This window comes from Podarcis pityusensis, assembly GCF_964106645.2.
Source record: "Podarcis pityusensis genome assembly, chromosome: 6".
Lineage (NCBI taxonomy): Eukaryota > Metazoa > Chordata > Lepidosauria > Squamata > Lacertidae > Podarcis > Podarcis pityusensis.
Window position 1 is genome coordinate 49173847 of NC_138030.1, and position 13890 is coordinate 49187736.

At 46.3% G+C, this 13890-nt stretch overlaps 1 protein-coding gene across 3 annotated transcripts; it reads right to left on the reverse strand.

The window, feature by feature from the left end:
• Positions 1 to 5068: 5068 nt before the first annotated feature.
• Positions 5069 to 13834, reverse strand: LOC308479058 (zona pellucida-binding protein 2-like). 3 transcript variants are annotated; one of them, XM_081009427.1, is made up of 10 exons: positions 13631 to 13834; positions 12538 to 12618; positions 11909 to 12022; positions 10754 to 10891; positions 10180 to 10392; positions 9619 to 9719; positions 9023 to 9197; positions 7984 to 8154; positions 6464 to 6542; positions 5069 to 5556 (listed from the first exon to the last, which is right to left on the reverse strand). In XM_081009427.1, the coding sequence occupies exons 1-10, from the start codon at positions 13692 to 13694 to the stop codon at positions 5097 to 5099; spliced, it is 1596 nt and encodes a 531-aa protein (XP_080865553.1). In that variant the 5' UTR covers positions 13695 to 13834; the 3' UTR covers positions 5069 to 5096. The 3 variants fall into 3 exon arrangements, with proteins under 3 accessions (XP_080865553.1, XP_080865554.1, XP_080865555.1); XM_081009428.1 differs by lacking the exon at positions 10754 to 10891; XM_081009429.1 differs by lacking the exon at positions 6464 to 6542.
• Positions 13835 to 13890: the final 56 nt, after the last annotated feature.

Below are 13890 nucleotides of genomic sequence, written 5' to 3' on the forward strand. Positions count from 1 at the left end.
GCTGGCCAGATAAAACAGCTTTGCTTGCTCATGTGCTTTCGACAGCCACTTGATCTGCAGAAATCAGCAGGAAAGGCTTTCACTGGGAGAAAGAAATCAATAGTACCTGCTGCTATCTGCACATCAAACTGCTCTCAAAGGAGGGATGGGGAACCTGTGGCCCTGTGGATGTTGTTGGACTCCAACTTCCTTCAGCCCCAGCCATCATAGTTACCAGGAATGCCGAGGGCTGATGGGAGTTGGGCCATAGGTGGCCCGTCCCTGTGTTAGGGAGACAGCAGCCCATCAAAGAAGCTGGCAAACATGAAAGCTGAATCTTGGGGATCTGTGATTCCAGTTATGAAATTGTCATCTACTGAGCCCTCTGCATCCCTGTTGTTGGCCAATGCCCGGGTCATCATCATATTACCAAAACTGAGAATTTTGTTTAACATTTAAGCACCGGCTGCAATCAGAACAACAAACAGTGGTGCAAAACACTACTGCTGCTTGATTGTCTGCCAGCAATGCACTCAGTTAACCTGCCTCCCTTCTTATCCTTGTTGACAAGATTAATATCGGGCATTTTGTCTGAAATGGAGCCTCAGTTCAGGCCCATTTATCCTCTTTCCCATTAGCAAGACATTCTGTGAGCTCTTTATCAGGAGCTGGCAGATGGGGGCTGTATTTATCATGGCTGCCCAGAAACTCAGTCAGCTTTGGGGGAAATAGCAGAGCCTGTCAGATTCAGCCTAACTACAGGTGTGCTCGGTTTCTTCTCCTAGAAAAGTAAAATGCACACACATGCAAGAAAAGAAAAGAAAACCCCATAGTGGTACTTGAGTCAACCAAGCACCCAAAGTCAAACATTTGGTGAGTAGGCTGAACAAATGATCAGTGGGAGCAAGCAACTGGCACTGAGCCTGACTTGGGGTGGGGTGTTAGGCTCTTCCCAACGCAGCAAGCATAGGGCTGGCAACACCCCTTGCGCAGTGATTCCCAAACACCCAACATCCCACCCATCAACCATGTGATGCCATAATGACACCATGCAACTGACAGATGAGTTGTTAACCTGTCCTGCTCGAAGCCAAACAGTTCCCCCACCTCTTTGTAAGAGGGTAGGGCAGTGGGCCTGAACCCCAGGTCTATATATATATAACTTTGCTTACACTAAAGCACAGTACTCATCATCTTCATTTGCCCGGTAGTGTCTATACATATAAATTAACACGTGAATGTTGTTTTTTAAAAAAATGTGTCTTGGGCCTGTGCCCCAAGTCCTTTAAGTAGCTTCTAGCAATGCCCCTGGAGCCAGGGCCCTATCCCTGGAAGGAAGAGGAGCCCAAGGCTGTGCATGCAGCAGAGTGAGATGGCAGAGTAGACTGTGCAGCGTGAATGCAGAATGTCCTCCAGTTGCCCCTCTTCTGTCTGGGTAGCTGCCTTTTTCCGATCCCTTCTTTGGTGGAAATCCCATGGCCCTATCATCTCAATTTTTAGGAAGAAACTAACTGCATTCCCTCCCCACTTCTTACTTATTTAGGAATACAGCAGCTGATGCCCAACATAGGCATCACATATCAAACACCTACACAAGTTAGATATATATATATATATATGCATACACCCCTGCGTTGTTATTATTTTTACACCCAATAACTTAACGATGATGCAAAAAATGATACCTTTTGAGACAAAGAAACTGGCATGCAATGTATTTTTTTAAAGGTACTTGCTGATTTCCCCACCCGCACCCTAAACTTTCCTCCCCTGAGCATGCATCTCTGTGTACATATAATTTATGGAGCTGAATGTGCAGCTGGCTTTTTTTCTGACTCACCAAGAGAGGTGGGGCAGGGAGCTGTATGCTATTCGGAATAGGATACAGCACAGCTCCTGCTATGTCTCTGCCTGTGTCTACATGTGAAGAGCAGTAAGGAAACTGATAGGAATGTTGTTGGAGGGGTAGACTACTCCTGCAAAGGGAGGCTCTGTTGATAAGCTTATGCTGCAAGCAAAGAGATGTGAGAGCTGTGTGTGTGTGTGTGTGTGTGTGTGTGTGTGTGTGTGTGTGCTATGCCAGTTATGCACACACACATGCACAGGAAACAGCTGTAAATAAATAAATAAATGGGTAAGTGTCTTTCATGGAGTCCATAGGCTTCCCATGAAAAGGATTTGAGTCCTGTTGTTGAAGCAATGTCTCCAGGGAGACAAACTTCCATTAATACTGCCTATGTACAACACATATGCACTGCTGTCTCTGCAATGTCAATCTGCATTTTGCAGCGAACAGGCACAGTCAGCCCCAACACTGTGGTTGTCCTGCGTATGGAGAGACAACAGAATTACGGTAACTTCATCCATTCCGTTCACAAAGGGCAATCTTCCGCAGTGAACTATGTACCAAACCAAGATCAGACTTGAATGGTCACAGCCACAAGATGTCACTGTTGCCTTACCTGTGTGCATCCACTTGGGCTTGAAGCACAATTACCTGCTTGGTGGGCTTCATCCTATGCCACTCCAGGGCCATTTTGAAGTAGAATTTGGAACCAGGTGGGCAGGCCCATTGGGACACCTTAGCATTCAAAAACAGCCATCTTCCCAAGCTATAGTAATTCTGAATTGGGCTTTATTCAATCCACACTAAAGGAAAGAGCAGTTTACATTTGTCATGGATGTAACATTGAAAACAGCCTCTCTGAAGAGATTGCTTGCCAGCCAAGCCAACCATATCTTTCAGATGTACAGCTTATAAGTATTGAGGCTGTCACATTGTGAGTTTCCCACACTGTCCATCGTAGCCACAAGACAAATCTTTTGCATCATCCTTCAGAAAACAGAACTGACTTGTTACAGATAGGTAGCCGTGTTGGTCTGCCATAGTCAAAATAAAAAAAATCCTTCCAGTAGCACCTTAGAACTGACTTGTGTTAGCTTGATATTGATGGCATGGATTATTATTTTTAAACTTACTCCCTAATGGAAAGCACTAATGAGTCCTTGCTTTGAAACATTAATATGTTTTAAATTAATAATCTCTTACCGCAATGGATTGCACAATTGCTTTCATTTCATTTTCAAATGATCTAAGGCAGGGGTGGAAACCTGTGGGCCATTTATTACCCCCCTCCCCCAGTACTTTTTTTACCTCCAAGATTCCCAACCGCAAATGACTTCCTCCAAAGAATTCTAGAAACTGTAGTTTACGCCTCACAGAGCTACAATTCGCAGCACCCTTGAACTACGATTCCCAGGACTCTTTTGGGGAGGAAGGGGAGAGATGTGCTTCAAATTATTGCTGCCATAAAAAATAAAAATAAAAATTATTGTTGCCAACAAAAGGTCAAAGGGGCAGGAGACTTCCAAGGTGCCCTGAGGATAATTTCTGGATTAAGACAGTGAGCCCTACAAAAAAACTCTGGGGCACAATTTTGAGCAATCTGTTTAGCAATGATACAAGTGTAAAAAGAGTACGTTTAAAACTCCAGTTCACGTGTACGTGTCTACCTTCAACGTGACTTTTCTCATTTGTAAGCACCCAATGGGGCTGTGTTGGGTAACGCCTTAACTGCCTGGAGTGTGTGCACCATTAATGCCAAGTACCGTTCAGTCGAGTAGCATTTCAGATTGCTTGATGCATTCACCTGAAGATGTGTTCATGTCACTTGATGAGGAGTACAGTATCTCTCCATCTTGAGGTTTGGCATTTTCTCTTGATTTGCTTTGCCGGTGCCTGAAATTGATTACCTCAGCTAAACCCACATACGTCGCAGTACATAATGTGCAAGGTTTTGAACTCCTTTGATCTGAGATTATGTTTTATATCAACCAATATAAAATGGAACTGCTTTGTTTATGCTGAACAAATACGAAAACATAGGGATGAGCCCGGAGAGCATACCCAGATCATAGCGAAAACTAGTAACAGGGGAGCTAGAATGATAACAGGTATTTGCTGAGGAATACAAGTAGGGAGGAGATACCTAGAGTTGGGGTTACAAGGCTCTAGGAAATCACAAAACAGTGGGGAAACAGTGGCAATTTTCAGGCTTTGCTTCTGTTTTGTATTTTGCATTGTAACAGATTTCTTCTGCGTGTGACCTACAGAAAATGAATTGACTTGACATCTGCTTAATCAGATTGCATTAAGTAGATGTATTTGACTTTAAGCCAATTTACCCATTCCATGGGAGCTGTAAATATCTGAAAACTTGCGGGCACTCTGAGATGTTCTTATAAGAGGTAGAAACCCCACCACACAGTTGAACAGTTGTAAAAGTTAGAACCATGGCTGCTCTCCCTATAGCCAGGCAATCCCCAATCCTAAATCTGTTATTTAACTACAGGAGGGAATGACAAGGGAAAGGCTCTAGAATATTTCAGAGAGCGCTCTTCCACATATGAGCTCCATCACCTATTAAGATGATCAGGAAAGCCCCCCTGCCCCCCGTGTATCCTATGCTCAACAGGACTGCCGTGGAATGGAGCAGGGGCTTCTTAGCAGTGGCCCTGAGGCTTTTGAATTGTCTCCAAATTCACCTCCATAAATAATAAAGGAGTCGTGCATCTGTTCAGGCCTTTGGTAGCTAGGAAGAGAGGAGTTTGAGTCTGCTGTTTTTGATGTTTCAGTCAAAATGAACTGTCTTGGTTTTTCAACTTCCATTCGTAAAGGTCAGCCCACAGTGCTGCCACCACATATTGACATCTTCTCGGTTGGGTGATAGCCAGAAGCACAAAACAATCACTGCAGCATTTGCTGCTTCATTTGTGGTACTGTTAGGTTAGAGCCTTCAGCTGCTTCACTGCAGTTGCTTGCCCAGTCTGAGCATAACCCTCCATGCCCTCTGGAAATTAAAGATTAGCTCAGTTTCCTTTCAGGCCGCTCACTTCCAACACTGGTTTTGTTAGGAGACTGAGGTGCAGTGAGTTATGGCTAGCAATGAAGAAGTTTTCAGTTCTTCCATGATCTTCTAGATGCAGAACCCAACTCAAGAAAATAGGAGGCCTTGCAGGGCCCATACCTTGAGCAAGGGAACGAGTGGTTAGTATTATCAGCAACCTTTAAGAACATGTGAAGCAGGTCTGTTTGTTGGACATGAATTTACTGGGAGTCATGTACTTTCAAAATCTGAGACAGGCGAGGATGATGGGAACACAACATTTTCAATAACAGGCTGCTCTTCTAGCTCAAAAGGGGGTGGTGAAACAGCCCCACCTGGCTCTTCCTCTGGATTGGGAGGAGTTGGAAACATAACCCCTTCTTGGTCAGGATTCTCAAAAGTGAGAGAAGGCAACAGGGGAGAATCATCTTTTTCAGCATTCTCCAAAGTGGGAGAAGGCAACAGGGGAGAGTGATCTTTTTCAGCATTCTCCAAAGTGGGAGAAGGCAAGAGGGGAGAGTCATCTTTTTCAGCATTCTCCAAAGTGGGAGAAGGCAAGAGGGGAGAGTCATCTTTTGGGGAGTCCGGAACAGCAAGGACTGTGACTTCTTTTTCCTGCTTGGTCTTGCCATCGCCTTTAGGAAAAGAATCCTGTTTCTTCTTCCTTCTACGACGGAAGTACCAGCAGCAGCTGCACAGAGACAGGGAATCTTTATTACCATAAGGCATGTGGATCTTAGTAGGCACCCCTCCCATACAGCTCTGGTTGCCCAGAACCCCACAAGCAAAATACAGGGAGGGACACATATAAGGAATATGGAAGCCAGATTCATAGGAAAGTGGTAACATCCCCCTTGCCCAAGAACTCTGTTGGGTTAGGGCAGGGGTAGGCAACCTAAGGCCCATGGGCTGGATGCGGCCCAATCGCCTCCTCAATCCGGCCCGCGGATGGTCCGGGAATCAGCGTTTTTTTCCATGAGTAGAATGTGTCCTTTTATTTAAATGCATCCCTGGGTTATTTGTGGGGCCTGCCTGGTGTTTTTACATGAGTGGAATGTGTGCTTTTATTTAAAATGCATCTCTGGGTTATTTGTGGGGCATAGGAATTCATTCATTACTATTTTTTTCAAAATATAGTCCGGCCCACCACATGGTCTGAGGGACGGTGGACCGGCCCATGGCTGAAAAAGGTTGCTGACCCCTGGGTTAGAGTGTGCTGGTTAGGGTATCTTGGCCAGGATCAGGTGGTGGTTACTGAAAACAGTGATAATAATCAAATTGTAGAAAGGCATGTGGGGAAACTATGCAAGGGGGCTGTATTCAGAGGAAGGGCAAAGGTGGAATGAAAGCAATACCTGTTTGGTGCACTCTAGTCCCAGAAGCCAGGAAAGTAGAGAACTGGTGGTGCAGATATATGATCCCGTAGTGGAGGCATTCCCTGGGCACCCCCACCCCCAATTATCTGTGATAAGTGGTTGCACAGCCACTGTCATTTCTTGGGACCCTGCACTCACTTAATGACCAGCCACACATCTCTTTGGCCCACTAAATTTTACAGATGTGGGCTTAGACAGGAAAGAAGAAAACCCAGAACTCACAGCACAATGATACAGAAGCAAGTAAGCAGCAGGACGACAAAGATCACCAACAGAGCAGGAAACCCATGTGTTGGAGGGACTGCGTGGAAAGAGACACAGATTACTCAAGAGTGCCAGTTCTCCTCAGCACCCAGAGCCAAGCTGCCTATCCAGCAGCAGCACCCGCCTCTATTACCGTATTTTTCACCCTATAGGACGCACTTCTTCCCCTCCAAAAATGAAGGGGAAATGTGTGTGCATCCTATGGGGCGAATGCAGGCTTTCGCTGAAGCCTGGAGAGCGAGAGGGGTCGGTGCAGACCGACCCCTCTCGCTCTCCAGGCTTCAGGAAGCTATCCGCAAGCTGTGGGAGAGCTGCATGACTTCGCGCAGTTCTCCCACGGCTAGCGGAGAGCTTGCCTGCACCCAGAAGCTTGGGGCGCGCTGAGCTCAGCACGCCCCAGGCTTCCAGCTTCGCGCAGCTCTCCGCTAGCCGTGGGAGAGCTGCGCGAAGCCCCACACCTGGGGGGGGGATAAAAAAAAATTCTTTATTTCCCCCCCCCAAAAAAACTAGGTGCATCCTATGGGCCGGTGCGTCCTATGGGGCGAAAAATACGGTAATTTCAGGAACTCGAAAGTTAAACAGGAGGTGAGCTTAAGTATCACAGTGGAAAGAAAGGCCAAAGGGAAATAGGCAGCCAGTATAAACAAACACTGTTTGGACCAAATTCACACATGCACAGAACTGTTCCCTCACTAGATGCTCGTATATATGGTTGCAGTCTAGGAGCGCTGTTTCTTAGGTACCTAGGAACACAAGAAAAGCCTTGCTAGCTCAGGCCAAAGGACCACCTCCTTCAGCATCTTGTTCTCACTGAGGTCTGCAGGACATGAGTGCAACAGTACTCACCTGTAATTCTGAGTAACTGGTATTCAGAGGCATACTGCCTCCAATAGTGGAGGTGGAACATAGCCATCTGAAGATAAATCTGTCTTTGGATTTAACATACAGGTTTGAGGGGACATTAAGTATACAGAGCATCACCTTAGGGGAGATGGATAATTAACACGATCACAGGAGGTGAAATTTAACTCTCCTGTTCTGAGTCTTGTGGTAAGAATTTACTTCTACATCACTCTGTCTGTTACCCAGATGAGGGGCCACCTTTTAAATAAAACACAGAATGAAGGAAACTAATTCAAGCCCAGCATCCAGGACTGAAGTAAATCCCTCCTCTGGAGCTAGTATTTCCATTGGGAAGAAATTCCCCATTGCGGCAAATCTTCCCAACTTCAGAGGAGAGATTTTTCTCAGGACTGCGGCAAGGAAAGAGTTAAAATCCCTCCCTTCACCCCCCTACAATCATGATACTTATCAGCCGCAGCCACACAGCTGATGCTATGTGCATTTTTTAAAACCTTGAACATATTTCATGTTGTGTCTAGCTTGACTCTCAGTATGCTAAGTCCAAGAACCAGTGCTGGAAAATCCAGAGAGGTCTCTCAGGAAGCCCTTCCTCATGTCACCCACCTGATACATACCTTCTGGGCTCATGCATTCCGCAGCTGTTCTGGCAGCAGGGTGCAAGGTTGACCCGTTGTGGTAGCACTGAATGCACACAGTTGTCCCATAGCGCAGACTATATGTTCCGTTTGGGCAGGGAACACAATTTCCAGCTGCAGCCACACTATATGTTCCAGGAGGGCACGCAGCTGTCAAGCAAAATGGCAGATAAAGGCATGGAGGGGGGAGCGAAAGGAGCAGAGCCTGAAATACAGACAGCACACAGGTTTCATTCCTCCATCAGCTAAGCTGGAGGGGTGGGGAGGGATTAGGGAGAGAGGGATTTCAAGCTGGCCGCATACCATGTGAACCCTACCCAAGGGGCATCCTTTTTCAATCATCCTCCTCAAAGGAGTTGTGGAGAGGGTGTCTCTTCCTGGAGTTGAGGGAGTCATGCTTAGCGCAATGTGCTAAACAGGTGGACAAAATAGCTCTGACTGAATGGAATTAAAGAACGGATCCAAGGGCTGTGTACACACCATGCATTTAAAGCATGTGACTTCCCCCCCCCAAAAAAATTGGGAACTGTAGTTTATTAAGGGTGCTGAGAAATATAGCTCCACGAGGGGTGAAAACTAAAGTGTACACAGCCCAAGGGCACCTGGCAGAGCTACAGTGAAACTCTAGAACAGTCTTTCCCAACCTTGGGTCTCCAGCTGTTTTCAGACGACAGTTCCCATCATCCCTGACCACTGGTCTTGCTAGCTAAGGATGATGGGAGTTGTAGTCCAAAAACAGCTGGAGACCCAAGGTTGGGAAACACTGCTCTAGAGGAAGGGAAGGTAGAGAGAAGAGAGCCATTACAAACCCAGTGCTCTCCAGATGTTTTGGGGCTGGTGGTAGTTGTGTTCCAAAACATCTGGAAGGCACTGGGTTTGCAAAGGCTGGGGTGACAGCTAAGAACAAATGTGGCGAGAGGCTTCCCAGTGACGTGAACAAACACTGCAGCCTATGGGACCAGAGGCAGCGTCTGAGGAGGGATGAGGCAGCAGCTCATGGATCACCTGCTCCACTCACTACAGCAGTCGGGACAGCGTGCCTGTAGCTCCGAGGTCTGTCCATAACCTTCCAGGCATGTTCCACCCTCCAGGAAGTTGACAAAGGTGTTGACGAAGGAGGTGCGGGAGGTGGGCGCCTCTCCCAAGGGGAAACGTTTGTTGTTCTCCATGAATATGGTTATTGCTTCCTCGGCCTGTAGGGAGATGCATAGGGTGGTTCAAGAGTGGGGGAAGGAAGACTGGGAGGTCTGCTTTTTGTTATTGATCTGTTTTTCTGAAAAAGGAAGGAAAACAGGATTGCAGGGAAAACAGAGAAGGATAAGAATCTGATGACAGGGTCATCACAAGAGTGAGTGAACAAAATGTGGCAGTTCCATAGTAAATACCTAGAATGCAAGTATCCATCCTTTCTTTGAAATATGCATAACCATGGGGTTCTTGCTTTTATTGCCTCAAAGTAAATAGCCCCAGCCATTCCATGTGCAGCAATGCACATTAGCCTTGTTCCAGAAGATAAAAGACATGGTTGCCCTTTGCAGCTCAACAACATATGTAGGTACAAAACCCCAGCAAACTTATTTCCTGGTAGGGGAGAGATGAAGTTTGGTGACGTACCTGCTGCAGATTGCTCAAGACAGCTCCATTATAACAATCAAATTCCAGTGCATCAGCCTTGGGGGAGCAGAACTTATCCCAGCCCTTCCCAAAAGGAGATACTAGAAAACAATGACAAATATGTTACGGTCCCTTTGCCAATAGGCTCGCTCTTCCATCAGTGCACACAGAGTCCAAACCCTCATTCCAGGATATGGCAAAATAGATCCAATATAATGCTTGCCTGAATGCAGTTAAGTAAATTATGTTAATTCAACTTAGCGCAACCCTCCAGATCATGATACATATCCATTGCCACCCTTGCTGCTTAAGAAATGTTCCTCCGGCAATCCAAGGGAATGTACCTTTACCCAAAATCTGTCTGTTCTCAGCAAAGACACACACTGAGGCTACACTTACTTCTGGTGTTTTCAATAAGCAGTCCTAGCTGGTGAAATCCTGCCTTTCTGCACGAGCCTCTCCTGCTCCAAACTTCACTTCCTCCCCAAACTGTGACTGAACCCAGCCAACCTGAGTTCCTCTGCCATCCTCTAGAAACACCCTGAATTTCTTGGCTCTGACCTTCAAGCTCTACCTGGAAGTTGAACTCATCCAAAGGTTTCTCCATGGTGGGGAAGCAGCTGATGGCGCCAAGCAGAAGTTCACAGTGGAGGTGGTGCACCACCTCGCTCAGATGCTCTCGCAGGGTCTTCAGGAACCCATGCGTCAATTCCTCATCGCAAGAGTTGCACTGAAAAAGGAGTAGGACGTGCAGCTCTGCACGTATGTGGTAGCCTGGGGAAAGAGGCAGAGGAAGGGGAATCTGGAAGGCAACTTCTCCTACAAAAACAGGAGCTCAAAAGACAGCAAAAGTCACATCTTCCACTTCATGTCCACTATGAAGAAGTTCAAGAAGACGGAAAGAAATTGCAAACACCTAAGAAAGACTGTGGATCCTCAGGAGAACAGAGAGAAACTACCTATGTTTGGCCACAGCGTCTGGCCACAGGCCAAAACTTCTCCCACATTTCTCCCAATATATGTCCGTCCGTCCCCCACCACTAGCTTCCTCTTGGTTCCAGCCAATCACCCATCTAGTCAAATAGTTCAGTCCCCTTTGTTTCACTATCCTTCAAGACATCTGGAATCCACTCACCCACCACTGTGTGATAGAAAGTTTTAGTATGGAGCTGGCCATCCGTGGTGTAGGAGACTGTGCAGACATACAGTCCACTGTCATCAGTATGAAAATCATGCAGAGTCAGGGAAGCATCACCACTGAGGGGATGGGTTCCTGAAAGTAGAGGGCAGAATCAGCCTAAGAAGAACAATGTTCTGTTACAACCAGCTTAGGCACCAATACTGAGGGGTCAAGAGAAACCCCCGGTCCTTTAATACTTCTATAGCTTCATGTGGCTCTCGGCTCATAGGTACATGGATGCATCGAGAGAGTCTAATTATTTTCTGCTGACCTTATGCCATGAATGCCCATACACAATACCTTTCTTGAATCCCGACATTCTACACCATATTTTCTTATTATAGGAACCATGCACTGGGTAGCTGAGATTGGCAGGTACAGTTAGTCAATATTTTGTGACATGCTGATACTATTTTACAACCAGGTTTTGGGTTGGGAAAAGCAAGTTGTCTCACAGCTTGCTTCAGTTATAACTTTTAAGTAACAGGAACCTTTAAAAGCTGAGCTCTGAGTCTATTTCACTTCCAGTAGTTCTGATGTTTTTGCCAATATGCCTGTTGTGAAGAATAATCTGTTGAACTCTCCAGACTTTAATTTGGGCAGGCAATTTCAGGCCAACTTGGTTTTACACCTGGGAAGCTTAACAGATGCATCAATGTGTTTGCGAGTTACCTTTTCATGCATCTTCAGGCCTCACCCCAAGCAGTGATTGAACTGGTATAAGAAGTAAAGATGGGCTCCTTAATGAAATCCACAGGGCCCAATCCCCACTCACTCCAATTTTAGCCACATAATGGCCTCTCTGTAGCATTAGGAGGAGGAGTGACATAACATGGGCTCTTGCCCAAGGCACAAGGACACAGAGGGCATAGACAAGACTAAACTAATTCTCAACATAAAATGCTTGGGAAATATTATCTTGGGTGCTAAAGTTCAAATCAGTCTGAGGTGCAAAAAAATCTCTGTTGCTGATCATTCTAGAAAAAACATTGGCAGTCCTGGGACACCAACAGGTGCCTTTTCCCAAGTAATCCAAACTCTTCTTTTCCTCACACATCTGTCCCTGACATCTACTGAAAGATCCTAGAGTCCCAAGCAATAAGGCCTAACCTTCATTTTCCAGGCTCCAGTTGTAGGTGGGATTCATACCAATCACAACATCCATCTCTGAAGACTTGCAGGGGATAGTAAATTCCTTGGCACCAATGTGGACAAAGATGGTGTCTGAAAAAACAGGCAGGTATTGTGGTTAGCATGTCTGACTAGAACCAGGAAGACCCGGGTTCAAATCCTCCCTTGGCCATGAAGCTCCCTAGATGACCTTGAGCAGCCACTACCTCTCAGCCTAATCTACCTCATAGGGTTGCTGTGAAGATAAATGGAAGGTGGAAGAGCTGTGTACTCTGGCTTGGGCTTTCTGGAGGAAAGACAGGGTTTAAATTTAGTAAAAAATGAATAAATCAGAAGAATCAATTTGGCATTGGTGACAGGGCAATGGGAAAACTAGGTTCTTGGTTGGGCTTTGTGTTAATGGGCACAAATCATCTAATGATCATCTATCGCTTGGCTAGCTCAGGTGGCCAGATTGAAGTGCCAAGGCCATGGATTCAAGGCACAGATCAGATGGCCACTGAAGATGGATGAAACGAGGCCGCAGTGATGATGTCCCCATTTATTGCTTGTTTATTTTACTTAATGCAGTGTCAGCTAAATGGAACTGATCTTTGTTACAGTCTCACCCAGCTCTCCAGCTGTCTTTCTAACACGTGCCAGTCCTGCAGGAGTTCCACTGTCAGACAAGTCAAGGTGAAGTCCACAGCCTGAAAAGGAGCAAAGACCTCCTTCTGTAAAGTATCATACTGTAAAGTATCATTACAGACTTAACTGCTGTATCTGTGTGTACTCAGCAATAAAGCAATGGTTCCCAGCTTCATGGTACATTGTGCAGTCTGAAACTCACCCCGGAGCTCCCATGTTTTGACCAGGGAGAGTCGGAGGTTAAATTGGGATATACTGGCAAATCCCCAGATGACACAGTATTTCCACAACAGCAAGTAAAACTGATATATATCTGCCATTGCTGACTTTGTAGAAATCACTTATTTCTCAGCCTCAGTGTTCCTCAGCTGGAAGGTAGGCAGCAATCTTACCACCATACCCAAAAGGAAGCCCTATTAAATTCAACAGGACTTCCTTCCGAGTACACATGGGATTGCATTATTGGCTGCCGCTGGCCAGTTTTAGAGTTCTGTGTTAAAATCCCTAAACTGCAGTAACTCAGATGTTGAATTATTAATTATATATTTATTTTTTGATGTAGTTATTGTTACATTTTCATTTGTGTATGTAGTTTATTCCAGTGTATGGTTTGTGGGGTGGAACAGGTAATTCTTCCTGCTGAACCACCCTTTTCCATGGGGTGCCAATCCTGTTCCCACCGCCACCTTTGTACAATGTGGCTCTGTACTGTCCACCCACCCCAGCCAGGATCTTGCTCCTGACACCATTTGGTAGACCTCAGGATGACAGCAATATACAAAGCCGGTTTCAAAAGTCTCAAATTGAACTTCACTCCAGCTCTCTAGCTCCATGCAAGGAGCCATTTCGGTCCAGAATATTGTGTTTTTGAGCTGCCTGCGAGGCGATTCCATCCGTTTTTGTGGACAGATTCGAATGTTAATTGAATTAATAAACTCGTGTAACAGGCAGGCGTTTAGGAGACCGTGCTCTTGGCTCTTTCCACAAGCAACTGCAGCTCTGATGTGCTACCACCACATCCTCGAGGAGACACCCGGCTGCAGCCGAGCCCCTCGATAGCACCCTTCTCCGTACCGGGCCCATCGCACAGCAATAGGACTAGGATCCCCAAAGCGACGCCGGCCGACCAGCAAGACATGTAGCCAGACTTAAGGGCGATCTGTCCTATTCTAGAGCCCCCCGTGAGAACGGAGAGGTCTCCGGAATCCCTGCAAGAGCCATGCGGTTGCTACGCAACCTAGAGCTCCTTCGTGACGTCGAGGCGTTCTAGAACCCATCTCCGCCACAGTCCCAGCGGAAGACGCTGCTAAGGTTGCTTACGCCTCTGATTATTT

Coding starts and splice junctions, on each gene's coding strand:
- LOC308479058 (XM_081009427.1), bottom strand. CDS start 13,694: ATGTCTTGCTGGTCGGCCGGCGTCGCTTTGGGGATCCTAGTCCTATTG. Junction 12,023..12,537: donor AAAGACAGCTGGAGAGCTGG/GTGAGACTGTAA, acceptor CTGTTTTTTCAG/ACACCATCTTTGTCCACATT. Junction 6,543..7,983: donor GGAATGCATGAGCCCAGAAG/GTATGTATCAGG, acceptor CTTTCCACGCAG/TCCCTCCAACACATGGGTTT.